At 38.6% G+C, this 17,523-nt stretch overlaps 1 protein-coding gene across 5 annotated transcripts in view; it reads left to right on the plus strand.

The window, feature by feature from the left end:
* Positions 1-17,523, plus strand: part of ank1a (ankyrin 1, erythrocytic a) — a 96,068-nt gene that overhangs the window by 39,108 nt on the left and 39,437 nt on the right. For all 5 annotated transcript variants that reach the window (XM_058374371.1, XM_058374372.1, XM_058374374.1 and 2 more), the window contains exons 3-15: positions 9,853-9,954; positions 12,379-12,477; positions 12,651-12,749; positions 12,931-13,029; positions 13,471-13,656; positions 13,814-13,912; positions 13,995-14,093; positions 14,319-14,417; positions 14,568-14,765; positions 14,850-14,948; positions 15,540-15,638; positions 15,877-15,975; positions 17,240-17,437. In XM_058374371.1, coding sequence (XP_058230354.1) covers positions 9,853-9,954; positions 12,379-12,477; positions 12,651-12,749; positions 12,931-13,029; positions 13,471-13,656; positions 13,814-13,912; positions 13,995-14,093; positions 14,319-14,417; positions 14,568-14,765; positions 14,850-14,948; positions 15,540-15,638; positions 15,877-15,975; positions 17,240-17,437 — 1,575 coding nt within the window. The remainder of the gene's footprint in view (positions 1-9,852; positions 9,955-12,378; positions 12,478-12,650; positions 12,750-12,930; positions 13,030-13,470; positions 13,657-13,813; positions 13,913-13,994; positions 14,094-14,318; positions 14,418-14,567; positions 14,766-14,849; positions 14,949-15,539; positions 15,639-15,876; positions 15,976-17,239; positions 17,438-17,523) is intronic.

Below are 17,523 nucleotides of genomic sequence, written 5' to 3' on the forward strand. Positions count from 1 at the left end.
TCAGTGTACAACTAAACACAATAATACCAAGTGGGCATGTCTGTTCTAAACCTAAACCTATGTTGCAGAATTTTCAGGCTTATATATTTTAAATATATTCTTGGGTGTACTGGTATACTACATTATTGCAAACATTGATATTTACACATGTATCACAACAATAACATATAAACACAGTTACATTACATTGAAATTGTAAATAAGGAGTAAATTAATTCACTTAATCCCAGCCAATGAACAGGTAAGAGTATGTTAAATATGAACTATAGTAAATTCTACTAAAGTATATTTATTAACTGATATTTACTGACAATATTTGTTGAATTTAAAGGTTACATATAATATTTGTATGTATTCCTTGTAATGTATTCTTTTGTTGTTTTTAGTAATACCTTAAAGTTGATGATAGTAAAATACGTAAAGTTCCATAAGTTATGACAGTAAAATACACTTGAGTGTAGTAACTGAAGCCTTACTGATGTACCACACATACTTTAAATAATCTTTAAACAATTTACAATAAGACATTTACATTGAAATTACAATTAAATATACATTTTTACTTACCTAATATGGTATTGCTTATTTTTTTTATTTATTTTTACTTATTTGAAGGAATTGCTTTAAAAATACTCCTTTACTAAAATATTTCTAGAATCTGGAATTACAGTTTAATAAAAATAATAATGATAGGTCTTTTGCTTAAGTGTGCTTTAGTTTGTTAAGAAAGTACATTTATTCAGGTGTATTTAGGGATACTAAAGGATCATTTTAAAGCTATTAGATATTAGCAGACATTTTGAAAAATGCTGAAAATCTTACTATAGGTATATATCAGGAGAGCACATCTAGCCAAAAATGTATTTTAATAATCTTGAAATTCTTCAAGTTTACTATTGAAGTATGCTTCGTTTTTGCAAGGGAGCACTTTGCTAATGCTAATGTTGTAATAGTTATTATCATTTTTCTGTTTAATCAGCTAGTTATTCCAAACATCTTCGTAGTTATGAAGAATTTTATGATCTCCTGTCAGACATTTTATTATCTACTCATACTTACCATATTTGTACTAAAATTAATTACCCAGTACATTGGAGTGACCACATCCTCACATTAGCCAAAAAAAAAGCAATATGAAGATATTTTGCTTAAAGTAAATGGAATATATTAATGATAATAATACATAAAGACATAGCACAATCACTCGAATATTTAACTCTCATAGGAAACTTTTCCTTTACAAGGAAATAAATAGAGAAATATTTTAGCATAAAAAATGTAGTCACAGATTAAACGAGACTAAATCTTTAATTTAGCCTGGAATCAAAAGTTATTTATATTGATTACCATTTTATAATTTCCTTTTTATAACAAACCCGTATTTCTTTCAATTTTAATATAATTTCTTCTTCCCATATATTTTTGAATTTATTCATTTAAACATGGTTGAATTTAAGTTTTTTTGATTTTCTATATTGTTATTATTATTATTATTATTATTATTATTATTATTATTATTATTACTCTTATAGATTTTGGCACAATTCAGGCAAAGTGTGTACAACTAGTCCCAAAACTGACAGACATTCACCAAATAAACTGGTTTATTTGGTGAATCTATGTTGCCTCAGAGTTCAGATAAGTCATTTAAATTGAAAAAAAAAATAATAATCCAAAGTTGTTTTGGAATTTATTTGTTGTTAAGACAGAATGAGGGAGTGTTTAACATCGTATAGCAGAATGCATAACTCTGATACCAAAGGAGGGTCACCTGGAGTTTGATGGCTTTAGGCTGCTGCTGGATTGGCCATTACTTACTACAGAACTAAATAATAGAGAATTCATTAGGAATTCATTAAATTCATAGCATTATAATATACACCAATCAGCCATAACTTTACCACCATCTAATATATGCCACCAAAACAGCTCTGAATTGATTCCACAAGATCTCTGAAAGTGTGCTGTGGTATCTGGCACCAATATGCTAGCAACAGATCCAAGTCCAGTAAGTTGTGAAGTGGAGCCTCCATGGGTCAAAGTTTTGTCCTGGACATTCCACAGATGCTGGATTTGAGTACGATCTGGCAGTAAAGTCAACACCTTGAACTCTTCACTGTTCCTCGAACCATTCCTGAACAATTTTTGTTGTGTGGCAGGAAGCATTATCCTGCTGAAAGAGAACAATGCCATTCGGGAACACTGTTACCATGAAGTAGTGTGTTTGGTCTGCAACAATGTTTAGGTAGGTGCTACATGTCAAAGTAACATCTTCATGAATGCAGGACCAAACAATACATTGTGAAGGTTTCCATGCAAAACATTGCGAAGATCATCACATTGTTTCACTTTGCCTTCTTCCCATATGTCCTGGAGCCATCCCCAGGTTAGTGACACACACAAACACTAGATGATGTAAAAGAAAACAGTTCATCAGACCAGGCCAGCCTCTCCCATCGCTCCATGTTCCAGTTTTGTCACATGCCCATTGTTGCCGCTTTCACTCATGGACACAAGTCTGCGTGCTGTGTCCTGACACTTATCTATCATAGCTAGCATTAACTTTTCAGCAAATTGTACTACAGTGGCTCTTCTGTGGGATCTGAGCCTTGATCACCCTGATCCTATCACTGGTTCACTGGTGTGTGCTTCCTTGGACCACTTTTGGTAGGTATCAACCACTGTTTACTGGGAACAACCCACAAGAACTGCTGTTTTGGAGATGCTCTAACCCAGTCGTCTAACCATCACAATTCATCCCTTATTAAAGACACTTGTCCATTTTTCCCTACTTCCAACACGTCAACTTCAATAAATGACCGTTCGCTAACTGCCTAATATATCCTACGCCTTGACAAGTGCCAGTGTAAAGAGATAAACAATGTCATTCAGTTCACCTTTCAGTTACAATGTTATGGCTGATGGGCGTAGATCTACAAGCCTGAAAGCTGGACTTGTCAAGTAAACCTTTCCTTTTATAAATATGCACTTTTATGATATAATAAAAATCACATCTAAAAAGACATCAGTTTAATGTGTGTGAGTTTTCAAAGAACCTCTGCCAAACCATATACAGATAATAAACATTTATATAACATGTTTAAATCAAGTAATATCATCCTCAATTATTTTTCAACCTGTATTACTATATCTAAAACTAAACTAGTATTTTACATGACACCTAGTGTGCTTCTCTCTAGCTTATGAAAAATGCACTAGTGTACTTCTAGTCAAAAATGCTTTAAAATGCTTGTAGTGAACCTGGTTAAGCAACTTGTTAGTGTATTTGAATGAATAGAGCACATAAAGCACATATATGAGACCTCTGTTTTTTTTTTAAACTAAAACCTGAGAAACAGGAGACTAATCATATTTAGAGATTATTGACACAACAAGGAGTTTTAGAGTTCTGACTGTGGCCTTATGTAACATGCAGCAGCCTCTTACCTTCTCCTCTCCCTCAGTAGAGTGAGATAAGTCCCTTATCTCTTACTTCCCACTCTATCATGCTACCTGTTAACCATGTGATAACTGCAGTGATTTTGGCCAAATCTGTAAGGGGCATGAATAGTGATAATTAAAATATAAAGAACATTGCAGCACAATGCTTTCAAATTTACTGCATGAGCATCGAATTCATCAAGCAGAGTCAGCTTTTTTCAAGCTTCTGGTCTGGTTCATTGAGTAGCTTACCATGATCAGCCAGTGTGATAAATTCTAATTAAATAAATAGAATACGTTGTTTCATACACGTGTTATTTAATTAAATAAAAATCATAATAGACCATCTAAATCTCCATGATGTCACATATCAAGTATTTTGCATTCAGATCTCATGAGTGTAATTAAGAATGCAGATTAGTTATGAAACTTAAAACAAAACCGAAAAGAGATTGAAGCTCAGAAATCCTCTATATTACATGTTAGAATTTCCCTCAAACCCCCCAAAAATTTGTACCATAGAGATGATTGAAACCACCAAGGCAATTTCCATCTTTTCTCTCCTGACTAGCTGTTGTCCTTCCATGACTTTAATGCTTGAACTTGCACCCCAGAAACATCTCTTATTCTTCATACGTACAGTTTTACTCTTCCCACAGTCTAATGTCACTGAGCCACAGTCCTCAACTCTTCCCCATCTCTCCTTGTATAAAACACATTTATTTGGGTGCATGCCTTTGGCAGGGATGTGCTTTTCCCAGCGTTGGCCAGGAGAGAGAAAGCAAGGGGGCCTTTTCAACCAAGGAGTGACGGATCTTTTATTAAAAGAGGCTGGGCCCCTTACACACACATACACACACACACACACATCCACCCTCCCTATCCACGTCTGCTCCATTGTCACCAGGCTTGCTGTTGCTGAAGTGCCTCCCTAAACCCCCCTGCTGTGAGCTTTCTCACTGTAACTCCAATTGCAGAGTGAAATCGGGCAGAACCCTAGAAATGTGCACACACCCACTACTTTCTCATTTTTTTTTCCCACAGACACTTTCTCCACGCCATTCAGTGTAAGTCCTTCGCTTGTCAGAATGCATCGAGCAGGTCTGACTAGATGTTGTAGACATTAGGGAATAGACAACACAGAGAGGAAAAAAGTCAGAGAGAGAGCAAGTGGTTTGGTGAAATTGTCTTGATAGACACAGCTTTCTGCTAGAGATAAACCCTTTGGCCCCACAACATCCCCCAACCCCACCCACCTCTCACAAGTACTGCTTAGTCGAGTGCATGTGTGTGTGTCCTGGGGTGGACCCACAGCCCAATACCCAGACCCTTGCGCCCAAACATTCAGTGCATCACAGCACAGCCGTGGGACAAGAGACAAACGAAGAGACAAAACTGGAGAGAGGAAGCAGGTGACTAGGCATGCCAAGCAAGATCACTTGGGGAGTGAGTAATAGCTTTTTGTGCTTTCCGTTTTTTTTTTTTTTTAATTAAATCTGCTCTTTATTTTATACACAGTACGTGTATTTGATGTACGTGTACATCATTTTTAGTGCAGCAGTCTAATTATAGCCTCATTCGCCATTTCTCTTTTATTTCACCTTTCAATCAAAACCCATCTTTTTTGTTGAAAGGTAAACTTTTAATCAGGACTGGATTTAGGATTTAAATTAATATAAGTAAAGCAGACAGAGCTATAATATACCAAAAACAGGAAGTAAAATAAACCACAATTTACATTAAAATGACAAGGTGAGTGACAACGATAAGGAACGTGTATATGTGTATCTTCCCATGCTGTGAAATAAAGAGAAAAAAGGGTTTAAAAAGCAAGGTCTTGCTGGTGAATGATGTTTGCTGTACATACACATTGGTGTAGAGCAGAGTGGGCCTTGTGGATTCTTCACACATTTCATTTGTTAAAGTGAAACCCGTGGTTTAGATACTTCTGGGTTGCTACGGATACAAAAGTATCAGCCTAAAAACAAATGAACCTGCTTGATATAATCCACAGAAAAACAAACAGCCTTTTGTTTCAATGAAAAAGATTTTTGTTTAATACCATAAGTATCAGGTATATGTTATAAAGTTAGAATGTGTCTAAGATTCATTTAAAAGTTGTTTTTCTTCTGAACATTGGACTGATGTATTAGATCACTTAATAATAATTATAGCATTGAGCACTATAATTATTATTCTGGTCGATTATTTGAATCTAGAGTACATATATTTTACACTTCCATTTCCTCCATTGTTCATATTCAGTTCCACAGTGTATGAGTGAAATAAATAGCAGTAATTACTGTATATAAAGACTAAAGTAAGGTACTTTTCACGTATATCATGTAGGTTCTTTCAGCTTAATATTCCAGCATTTCTTCATTCAGCCTCTCTCTCTCTCGTTTTTAAGTTTGTTGTCTCAGCTATAAAGGAACAGGAACAAAGGCACAGTGGCAGATCTCAGTGTAGAGACTCAAACCTGAGGCCCTCTGGGACAAGTTCAGATTTCCCCATAGTGCAGTTGGGATTAAACAGGCAAATTTCAAGCCATTAGTTAGTTACATAGTTGTCCCCACCCCCGACCCCACCCCCACCGCCACGATAACTACGCAAAATAGGGTTTTGTTAAAGTCTTTATGCAGTGTTACACTGTGTATGACACCAGAGACCGAAGTTCAGTTTAGAATCAGTCTTGCATACAGTGTTTGTCATTTTACAGAATTCTGTGAGCATATTGCCAGTGATAAAGGCAATATAACAACTTCTACTGCAACGCTCCACCCATAGAATGAGAAGAAACAAGTGGAGAAATGTGAGCTAGAAGAGAAGCATGCAGAAAATGAGGAGAGCAGAGTCAGCAGAAAAATATACTGATGCATCTTAAATCTCATGTCAGAGATTTTTAGTCTTGTTCTCTGGAACCCAAGCCAATGTGATCAGAAATACTGGGGTTCATTTGTAGGTGAATACAACCGTCAAAGTAAACGTTATTGCACGTTTTATCGTACTTTATGGTGCAAAGTGCTGCAGTCACTTCCTCAGTGCGAGCTAATCGTTAGTTGCGTGTCAGCATTATGCTCAAGTCCAATGGAGGAAGTCTGAATCAATAACCAGCCTCTGTAACTTTATACTTCAGGGGGATGCCGCAGAGTTTTGGTTAATTAAAAAAAAAAAGACACATTTTGATCACTGCAGATGTCTCATCTCAGAGTAGGTTAGTGTTGGTGAAGGACATGGGCTGGATTTTTAAACTTTCTCTTTTTATCTACTTTTCTGCCTTTGCACATTTACATCATCCATGCTTTTCTGTTTTGTTATTCTCAGACTTAGACAATGGCAGACAAGCTTAGTCAGTTTTGAGATGCTAGTTTTAAATATAATGCTTTTTAAAAGGATTATTTTGCTGTGCATTGTCACTGCAATGTCACCTGTTTGATCCATTATCAATATGTCCCCTCTCTCTCTGTCTCCCTCTCTCTCTTTGTGTCTCTGTTTCTCTTTCTTTCCCTCTTTCATTCAATCTCATGTGCATACACACAATTACAGACACACACACACACACACATCACGTATGCGTGCATTTACACACCATCGCACATACACATACACAAGCAGGCACATGCACTCCTTCTGTTGTACACAAACACACTGCAGTGTGATGTCTTAGTGGTGATGTCATCCTGTCTGCCGCAGCACTGGTGCACAGAGAGAGAGAGAGAGAGAGAGAGAGAGAGAGAGAGAACAAAGGGGCTGAACATGACAATAAGAAAGATTAGTTTAGAGTTACATGATCTGTAGGTGGAGAATGTAGGAGTATCATCTGAGGAGGCAAATATCAGCAAAGGAGAATGTTTGTCAGATCTGTATTTCTACTGCACAATGATTCAAATTCATGATTAGCTTTACAGCATGCTGAGCAATTATCAATACACAAAGAGTAATGACAGCAAAGCAGCATCTGAGAACTTGATCAAAAATCATATCTAAATGAAAACTAGTGCCTTATAGGCATAATGTTTATGCTAAAACTATAATTCACACAAATTATATCCTCCTCCTGTTCACCGTTTTGTAGTAATTCAGGTTCAGAGTTTATGATGAAGCAGTAATGCAGTAGTAGTATAAACGACCAATAAGTCCAGAGTTTGAAACTAGATCTCCTGCTGCAGTGTAAATGAAAGGCAGAGAGCGTAGATACTCAGTAAGGAACTTGCTATGGGAATCATAAGCACAGTGGGCAAGTCAGTCTGCACTGCCTTATCTCTTGCTGCCAAACACACTCGTGCACTGACGTCAGCAAACACCCAAATTCAGTTTTCACAAATAAGAACGCAAATCATACCTCAGCAAGAAATGTTGTTATTATTCAAACCAATATTCGGTGCTCAAGATTGGGGACTATTCATGCTTTTATATTTTGATGTAATCCAAACTTGAAGTAAATGTTCAGTGTTACGTTTAAAAGTCTTAAATACACATTGTAACATGAACCAGTCGAGTTAAAAAAAAAAAAAAGTCATTGAGTTCAGTACAAATACTGAATCTTCTGAAATGATGCCTCAAGTAGACCTTTAGGTCATTCCAGAAAAAATGCTTTACGGTAGAACATCTTATTACATCAGGAGCAAGTAATACAGTGAGAGTGAGCTGGAGATTAGTTGGGGAGAGAGAAAGAGAAAGTTTGTGTGTGTATATGTGTGTGTGTGTCAATGTATGTGTATGTGTGTGTGTGTGTGAGTGTATATGTGTGTGTGAGTGTATGTGTGTGTGTGAGAGAGAGAGAGAGAAAGAGAGAGCTATTGTAACAAATGGGGCCCTAGCAGGTCACTAAGGCGTTACCATGCCAGCTCATGCTGTGTGGCCATGCATGTGTTTGAGTGTGTGTTTTTGTGGGTGTGTGGCCATCAGCTTTATTTGAACACTTCAGAATCACCATGGCAGACATGCCTACACATCCGTACTCACCAATAAGTAATACCTCTTCAGATCGCTTCGAAACTGCTGCTGCTCCAAATGGCATAGATCATTTCATTCTCAAGTACCTCAAAAGCTGAACCTTTCCTACAAGTCCTATTTGCAGTGAGAACAGAATATAGACACAGGACATAGAGGGAAGATAAAGGGCAGTGCTGATCATGTGGAAATGACTGACCAGACCTCAATCCTGTTGCTTTCTAAATTCCTGAATGAGTGGTGAAGCAACAATACTGATTTATACCCTTTGATCTATAGACTGTAAACGTGTGTGTGTGTGTGTTTGTGTGTGTGTCCTACTGCTCTGGGGCTCTATGGTAAATCTTCACTTCCTGGACACTCCAGCAGTCCTTACACTGTCTGAGGGAACCTCTCCACAAGATTTGCTGCCTCAGACTTCTGGAAATAGCTCTGCTCAGTCTGCCCCCTTCACACACACACACACACACACACACAGGCTTCTTCTGCTCTCCTCTAGCACTCCGGTGACTTGTACGTGTACTAATATTTGACATGACCCTATAGAATGCAATTAATGGAGGATCGTATGCATATCCACTGTACCTGAGCATGCAGTTCATTTATTTGTGAAGAAACCGCTCAGTCCGGATAAAATGGTATACAATGGACAAGAGCGTATTCTATGTTTGTGTCTATTTGGAAAGTTTTCAAGCCTCTTAGGACAAGTAAAGAATTCCTAACTCAGGAATCAGCTTGTGTAACATGTCTCTGTCTTTTTTACACTGTTTGTTTGTTTGTACGTTTGTTCGTTTACAGAATGAAACAATGCATATAAAAATGTCTTTTATTGTTTGATTTTTGAATGGTGGTTTTATTTAAAGTCTACAGCATTCACTAATAAAACTACTGTAAATAATTCTAATGTATTAATACATCACTGAGCAATCAAATATGGTACAAACACTATATGCAAATGCAAGTTGAGGTAAACAATGAATGCAATAAAAATATCAGATTTAACCCTGTTGCTACCAGGGGCAAGCACTGGATAATTGTAAGTAGCACCCTGACCTTTGAAGTGTGGTATGCTTTGCTGACTGACTGTGAAGTCTTTAATTCATGTGATTCTTCGTGAGGTGTCTTTACCAAGGTCTTTCAGAAAAGCACCTTGAGTCATTCTGAATGCACCTTGTGTTGTGTTTGTGGACTGATTTCATGTTTAACCCCGCGTCTTAACGTTATAAATGGAGATAATCCCATACATTAACACTACTGTATTGTAATTTTGATTTGTTGTTTTATAGTGTTGTGTGCTTTCTGTGAATGCTAGTGGTCAAGTAGTGGGTCACCATGTCTGATATGTCATAACACAGAGTAAACGTGACACTCTGTGATCCCTGAATTTCCAGATTAGTTACACAAATAATTTCACTCTCATTATTTCCACCTCTCTGTATGTCTGTATATCTGTCTCAGACTGATGCTGCTACCAGTTTCCTACGTGCTGCCCGCTCAGGTAACCTGGAAAAGGCTCTTGACCATATCAAGAACGGTGTCGATATCAACACAGCCAATCAGGTGAGAGTCGCCTACACCTCTGTACGAGTGCGTCATATCAGTTTCCATCAGTAAAACTAGCTGGTTCATGGCTGTTGTTTAACACTGATGATTTCCCTGTAGCACAATCCGGTCTGTTAAGCATGAAATGTTGTCAACATAACCTCGATCTTCCATTTTTTAAAATGCTCACCATAGAGCTCCATTCTCACCATATTTGCTGCTAAATATTTCAGTATGTTGCATCAGTGAGAGTTTGCTGAGCTGGAATACTGAAATCCAGTCAGAGGATTAAAGGAGCAAGCAGTGCAGTGGAAAAAAAAATCAATGCTTATTCATGGAAATGTGAATGGTTCTAACTGCTATTGCTGAGACATAAAGCGACTCAATTTCCATTGTCCATTAGATTCATTTATAATAACTTTTCTTAAGCATCTGTCTCATGCGTTCTCGAACTCCTGAGAAGATTTCTACCAGCAGTTTGTTTTCAGTGACAGTGCTTAAGGTTGAATTTGAGTCAGAACAGATCGATCTAGCCGTAAGTACAGATTTGATCAGTGAAATCATTCGTTTATTAATGAGCTGAGCTGTGCTGTGATATTAATGGTGTGACAGCTCTTGCAATAGTATTAAACTGGTGGATAGGGAGTTTCCGCATCTATACGTCATAGAGAGCCTCCTGACACGTGTGTGATAAGACAAAAAACAGGGTGTGAGCTTGAGAAGTGCTGCTGGTCTTATCATTAATGCGCAGACACACAACATCACAAACAAGCGGCAGTTTGTGTGTGTGTGTGTGTGTGTGTGTGTGTTTGGTAGAGAGATACCTATATCAGGCTTATTGAACCCGCTCATATGAGGTGTTTGTGTGTAAACTCCAGTTTATATTCCAATACATGTGCATATATGTGTGTGTATATGTGCACTGTGGTTCCTCACTTCTTCCTCCTTCTTCACCATGACATGTAAATCTCTGTGGTGGGTCCAGCACAAATCAGGAAGGTTTAGAAGCAGTGTTTGTGAGGATGAAAACATACAGCACCTCTGAGCGATATTAATCTCTGAGCTCATTAATCAAGCACTCAGTAAGTACATTCTCATGAGTGGGTTGCACAACCGGTCCACTCACTCAAATGTAGTGCTAAAGACAAAAACGTTCACTTTTCGCAGCAAGCCGAAACACAAGTATAAACAGCATTAAGTGTTTGAGCATTCTAGCAATGAATGGGAGGTAATTAAAGCGCTAATTGTTTATGTGAGCCACAAAACTGAGAGTTAATGTTGTCTGTTAGCATAGTGTCATGCTAAGTGGCATTGTATGAAGCTTGTCTAGGATTAAGTGAAACCTGCATGCTTCACAGTGTGTCTGAAGCATTTTGCACAGTAATGTACAGTAGACTTCATTAGTATGCAGCATGCAACCTGCAGCAGCACATGCTCAGTACAGCAGCAGCAGTGATGTGAAATCTGCATGACTCGCCAAAGACACGTGAATCAAAGGATAAACAAATTCCAAGGTCGACAGCTGACATAGCTCTGTAGTTTTATACAAGAATATGTTACTGTGAAATTGCTTGCTATGACAAATATCAGGTGTAGGACCAAGTGAAGCAATGACACTGACTTCTGGAATATTACAACATTAGAAGCCATTCAGAATAGAAAAACAATGATTAAAAACAAAGATTACTCCATGATTACTGCAGAACAGGAGAGAAAATCGAGACGTAATTGATAATTGATGATCAAATAGTCCTTGGGGCTTTCAACAAGAACTCCTGGCATCAAGAGACCCCTTCTGGAGGCATACATTTACTACAGCTGCTTTCATTAACATGGGCATAGGGCATGGTGTACAGCCTTGTTGCTGCTCAGGGCTGATCTTTGGCATGTGTTTGTGGGAAAATTGGCCAATGTCAACATTGTCAGAGTCTATCAGAGATAACTGATCCGGTCACTGCATCATCCTGTGTTTGACTCGCCGCTGATTTGTCTCTCCATGCATTCTCTCTTGTTCTTTCCTTTGTTTATTCATTGTTTTCCTTCTGATGGGGTGAGTGGTCTCTGGACTCAGAGGGGGATAATATTAGCGATGTGAGAAAGGTCCAACCTCACATGTCCGGTGTCGATGAAGGAAGGCTGTGTGAGGTTAGACCTATCCCACACGGCTTGTATTCTTCCCGGCGGAGAGACCACCAACCTGCCATCCCACCCTTCATCGCTGTCCATCACTCTCAGCATCATGGCCACTTATTACCATCTCATATGTCCTTATATACAGAGAGGAAATAGAATGTCTTGTGTTCTTAATTAAAGTATCATTTGCCACACCAAATTGCCCCACAATCCCAAGGGCTCCAGGATCTTGTGGTTCTCTGGGGTGTGTGATACCACATAATGGAGCCTCCACTGTGAGGTCTACTCTGTTCTTTCTCGCCTCTACAGAATGGACTCAATGGGTTACATTTGGCCTCAAAAGAAGGCCATGTTAAAATGGTGCTGGAACTACTGCACAACGGCATTGTACTGGAGACCACAACAAAGGTAAAGAGACGTCTGCTAATCTTTAGCTTCAGAAAACACTCATGCTTCTTTTCCATTGGACACGGCTCTAAATTCTAGAGCTACAACCTAAAATAAGACCTTTTTTATCCTTCAGTTCAGTCATATGCCTTGGTCTTGTTTTTATAGCCCTTTTTCTGTCTGTTTCTGTGCAGAAAGGCAACACTGCCCTCCACATTGCTGCGTTGGCTGGACAAGAGCAAGTGGTCACAGAACTGGTTAACTATGGAGCTAATGTCAATGCCCAGTCCCAGGTTAGATATTAAAAAAACATTTGTGTGCAGTAATTCCAGTAAATGGCAACTTCATTTAATGCTCAAATGATGGATGAAAACCCCAGAACCATATTATCAAATAATTTAATCTGCATTAATAGAGTCATAGAAGTGCAGCAAATACCCCTAATGTTTACATTTCGCTTTATGTCTATAACAGAAGGGCTTCACTCCACTCTACATGGCAGCACAAGAGAATCATCTAGAGGTCGTGAAGTTCCTCTTGGACAACGGAGCCAATCAGAGCATTCCAACTGAGGTAAATTTAAATATGGCGTCAGATATATGTTTACAGGCAGCAGGATAGACTTACAGCTCCAGGGTCCCCAGTTTGATCCTGAGCTCAGGTTACTGTGTGTTTGGAGTTTTACATGTTCTCTCTAAGACTGTGAAGGTTTCCTCTGGGATCTCTGCTTTGCTTCCACCTTCCAAAAACATGCCTCTAGGTGGATTGGTGACTTTAAATAGCCTGTAAGTGTGAATGAGAGTGTGAACGTGTACAGAGTCCTAAGATGGAATGATATCCTGTCCAGGTTGTATTTCTGCCTCATACCTAGGATTCCCAGTATAGACACCAGATCCGCCACATCCCCCAACCAGTATAAAGCTCTTACTGAAGATGAATGAATGTGAAAACAGAAATGTTTCACTGTATGAAAAACACGTTATCTTGTCTTTTTATTGTCTCAAAATCTCATAGGACGGCTTTACGCCATTAGCTGTGGCTCTTCAGCAGGGTCATGAGAATGTAGTGGCTCTGCTTATCAATCATGGCACCAAGGGAAAGGTTCGCCTCCCTGCGCTGCACATAGCAGCACGCAACGATGACACCCGCACTGCCGCTGTGCTTCTGCAGAATGACCCCAATCCTGATGTACTAAGCAAGGTTTGTGTGTGTGTGTGTTTGTGTGTGTATGTATTTGCTACATCTCTATGTCTGAGCCACGATTTCAAGACATGCCAGATCAAATTTTTTCCTGTCTGTAATAAGAGATTGTACTATATCTGTTGTATATGGTTTAATTTCCCATGACTCCTTGCAGACAGGCTTCACACCGCTCCACATTGCAGCACACTATGAGAATGTGAACATTGCCCAGCTGCTGATAAACAGAGGAGCCAATGTGAACTTCACTCCCAAGGTATCTTTCTGGAAAGCATCACTTAAGCTCTCGATTGGTTTTTGCACTGCAGTTTACAGCCTGATCCTAAATTTGTTTACAGAATGGAATTACACCTCTGCATATTGCATCCAGAAGGGGGAACGTGGTCATGGTCAGGCTTCTGCTAGACCGTGGAGCAACAATTGATGCCAAGACTAAAGTAATGATAAACTGTTAAACAATGTGAAACATTGCAGATGGCTTTGATATATTGCATTTAGATTTACATTTTTTGACTCTCTTAAGACATAGACAAGAAAGGTACACAAATCCACAATGCAACACAAATATAAAACACAATGAGAAAACATAAAAAGGAGCAAATCATTCAAAATCTTTAGATGCTTTTGCCATTTTTATTGATTAAATGATTGATTACACACAGGATGAGCTGACTCCACTTCACTGTGCTGCCAGAAATGGTCATGTTAGGATCATTGAGATCCTGCTGGACCAAGGAGCCCCCATACAAGCCAAGACCAAAGTAAATATACAGATTCTGGTTTTAACATTCATGCATAACATACACAGACTTTTATATTTAAACATCATTTCCTCCACATGACCATGTGCTAAACCATGCATAACTTGTTAAACCATGCATGTTATTTATTATTCTTTACTCCACATATAGAATGGTCTCTCCCCGATCCACATGGCGGCTCAGGGGGATCACATGGACTGTGTGCGACAGCTCTTGCAGTATAACGCTGAGATTGATGACATAACACTAGACCACCTGACACCCCTACATGTGGCAGCACACTGTGGGCACCACCGCATGGCCAAAGTGCTGCTGGACAAAGGAGCCAAGCCGAACACCCGTGCACTGGTTAGCTCAGCTGGAATATGTTAAGCCACAGTGTAAATGGTTTATTTTTCATACTTAATAATCATGCTTTCATTTTATACACAGAATGGCTTCACACCTCTCCACATAGCCTGTAAGAAGAATCACATCCGTGTAATGGACCTACTACTAAAACACTCAGCCTCACTGGAAGCTGTGACCGAGGTAAGAGACTTTCCTTAGTAACAATATAGCAAATTGGCTAAAGCTTTCAGGAGGTCAGGGAACCCCGGTTCTTTCACAATGTGATGTTCATATGGAGCTCTTAGCATGCTATGGATATGTGATTAAAATATGTTTCGATAGACATGTTCCTGTTCAAAGCACTTGATATGATGATCTTCGGGTGGTTGGGTGGCCATGCATTAGAAGAAACTAAAGCGCACATTATTCAAAGTACAGATTAGTTACTGCAGCTGCATATTAGCCTTTAAGCATGAGTGTGTTTGTGTGTAATAGGTATGGTATTATTATAACGTCAATGATACCTCATGACATAATACATTGTTCGATACTGACACTTTAATTTTATGGTATTAATAAATATTAGATTTTAGCATCATGGCCTATTTAAATCTTCATTGCTTTGTTATAAATCTTGAAAGTGGCTTGAAAATGTTGATCATTTGTGTCATTAGCAATACAGCAATATTAATCGGTTTATGGTGACTTTATTTAGCCAGTGATGTAATAAGGCTTCACTCTGTTGTATAGTCAACCACTGTATGTGTGTGTGTGTGTGTGTGTGTGTAACAGTCGGGGCTAACCCCACTTCATGTGGCCTCCTTCATGGGTCATTTGAACATAGTGAAGATCCTGCTGCAAAAAGGAGCCTCTCCAAATGCCTCGAATGTGGTGAGTCACAAAGTCTTATACATGAGAACAATAAAGTTCAATAAGCTCCATTTCAGCACTGACTATTGTACACTCCTGCTTTTAACTAGAGTCTGTTCTTCTGCCATATCTGTCCATTTGGTCACATGTAACCTGACAATAAACTCTGAACTAATACACATGTTGTTCAGCTGGAAATGTTCACTTCCTGAATAATTTCTTTAACTTTGAAACAGATTAATTGTGTTTATTTTCGTAGAAAGTGGAAACGCCCCTGCACATGGCATCCCGAGCAGGTCACTGTGAAGTTGCCGAGTTTCTGCTGCAGAATGCAGCTCCAGTGGATGCCAAAGCCAAGGTACATAGATCCTCCACCCACACAGATATGTTTCCTAATACTTTTATTTGTTAGAACTGAGCAGCATAACTTCTATAAGTTGCTATAGAATGTGTTTATTCACCAGTTATAAATATATAGCACCTTGTGATCTTGTGGTTAAAAAAACGTTGATTTGCAGATTTATATTTACGTGATGCCATGATTCACCAATAGAAGCTTTACTGTTTGATGATAATTACTTTTCTCCTCACATAGTAATGGTACATGCATGTGTTCAGTGATGAAATCAGCTATACGGAGAACATTTGCAAGCTACAGACTACTCATGATTTCAAACAGCTAAACTATATCCAGACTCCTCTTTTGATAAAGTAGCTAGCTACACTACAAACTAAGAAAAGCATAACTACAATGAAGGTATTTTGAGCTACTTTATTATGCAGTCACAATAAATTATAACTTGTCATCATTTATTGTTGTTTTATATTGGCTGATCATAGCTCTTAGACTAGATAACTTAGGCTAGATCTCTTGCTCTGTCAAAACACGTAGTTATTTTGATCATTTCCTGCTTCTTCACATTTATTCAGAAAATACTTGGATGTTAACAGTATTTTCATTTCTGGGTCATTTTAATAAAAACAAAGGTATTTGTTACTCTGTGAATCTTTTATGCTCAAAAACAATGATAAACATGGCCATGCTTGTTCAATATCCATTAATAAATATTAGAATAATTAATTTGGTTCCTGGTGCATACAACGGTTTGATTCATAATTAAATTTTAAACCTGTTCTGAAAAGAAAAATAGCAGCATATAGTCACACACTAGCATGAATACACACTACTTGGTGCAAAAGTAGCTTTTTTTTTTGTAACACTACATTATTTTGAATGGAGCTGAGCTCCTGCTACGCTGCTTAACAATGAAGTTAAACTAGTTGCATCACTACTTGTAGCTAATTGCTAATACTGGAGATTATGACCTGCATTCATGTATTTATCAGGAGGAGCTTCTTCTCCTCAATGTCCACCTTACAGCTCCTTTAGGACTCCACCCTGCTCTCTGCATTGTTATTACACATAATTGTGCATTGATATTCTATTTCTTTCCTATTATATTCACTTATTTTAATTTATTTACATGCACTAAGGAAGTCCAGGGAAGAGCAAGCCGGGTTTTCGGTTCACTGGAAGTTGTATAATCTATATAATGGCAGGTGACTAATAAAATCTTGAATCTTGACTTCCAAATTATTTAAAGCCTCTACCTTTCCTTCAGGATGACCAGACCCCGTTGCACTGCGCTGCCCGCATGGGCCACAAAGAACTAGTGAAGCTCCTGCTGGAGCACAAGGCCAATCCAAATTCTACCACCATGGCTGGACACACTCCACTGCACATCGCTGCCAGGGAGGGGCACACACAGACGGCCCGGATCCTCCTTGACATGAATGCCCAGCAGACCAAGATGACGAAAGTAAGCTTCAGCTCCTTTCTGCCCTTGAGAATAACGTAAGGCTACTGATCTGATCAAATGCTAGTTCACAGCTGCCACAACTATCT

Source organism: Hemibagrus wyckioides, linkage group LG22 (genome assembly GCF_019097595.1).
Source record: "Hemibagrus wyckioides isolate EC202008001 linkage group LG22, SWU_Hwy_1.0, whole genome shotgun sequence".
In the NCBI taxonomy this organism is placed as follows: domain Eukaryota; kingdom Metazoa; phylum Chordata; class Actinopteri; order Siluriformes; family Bagridae; genus Hemibagrus; species Hemibagrus wyckioides.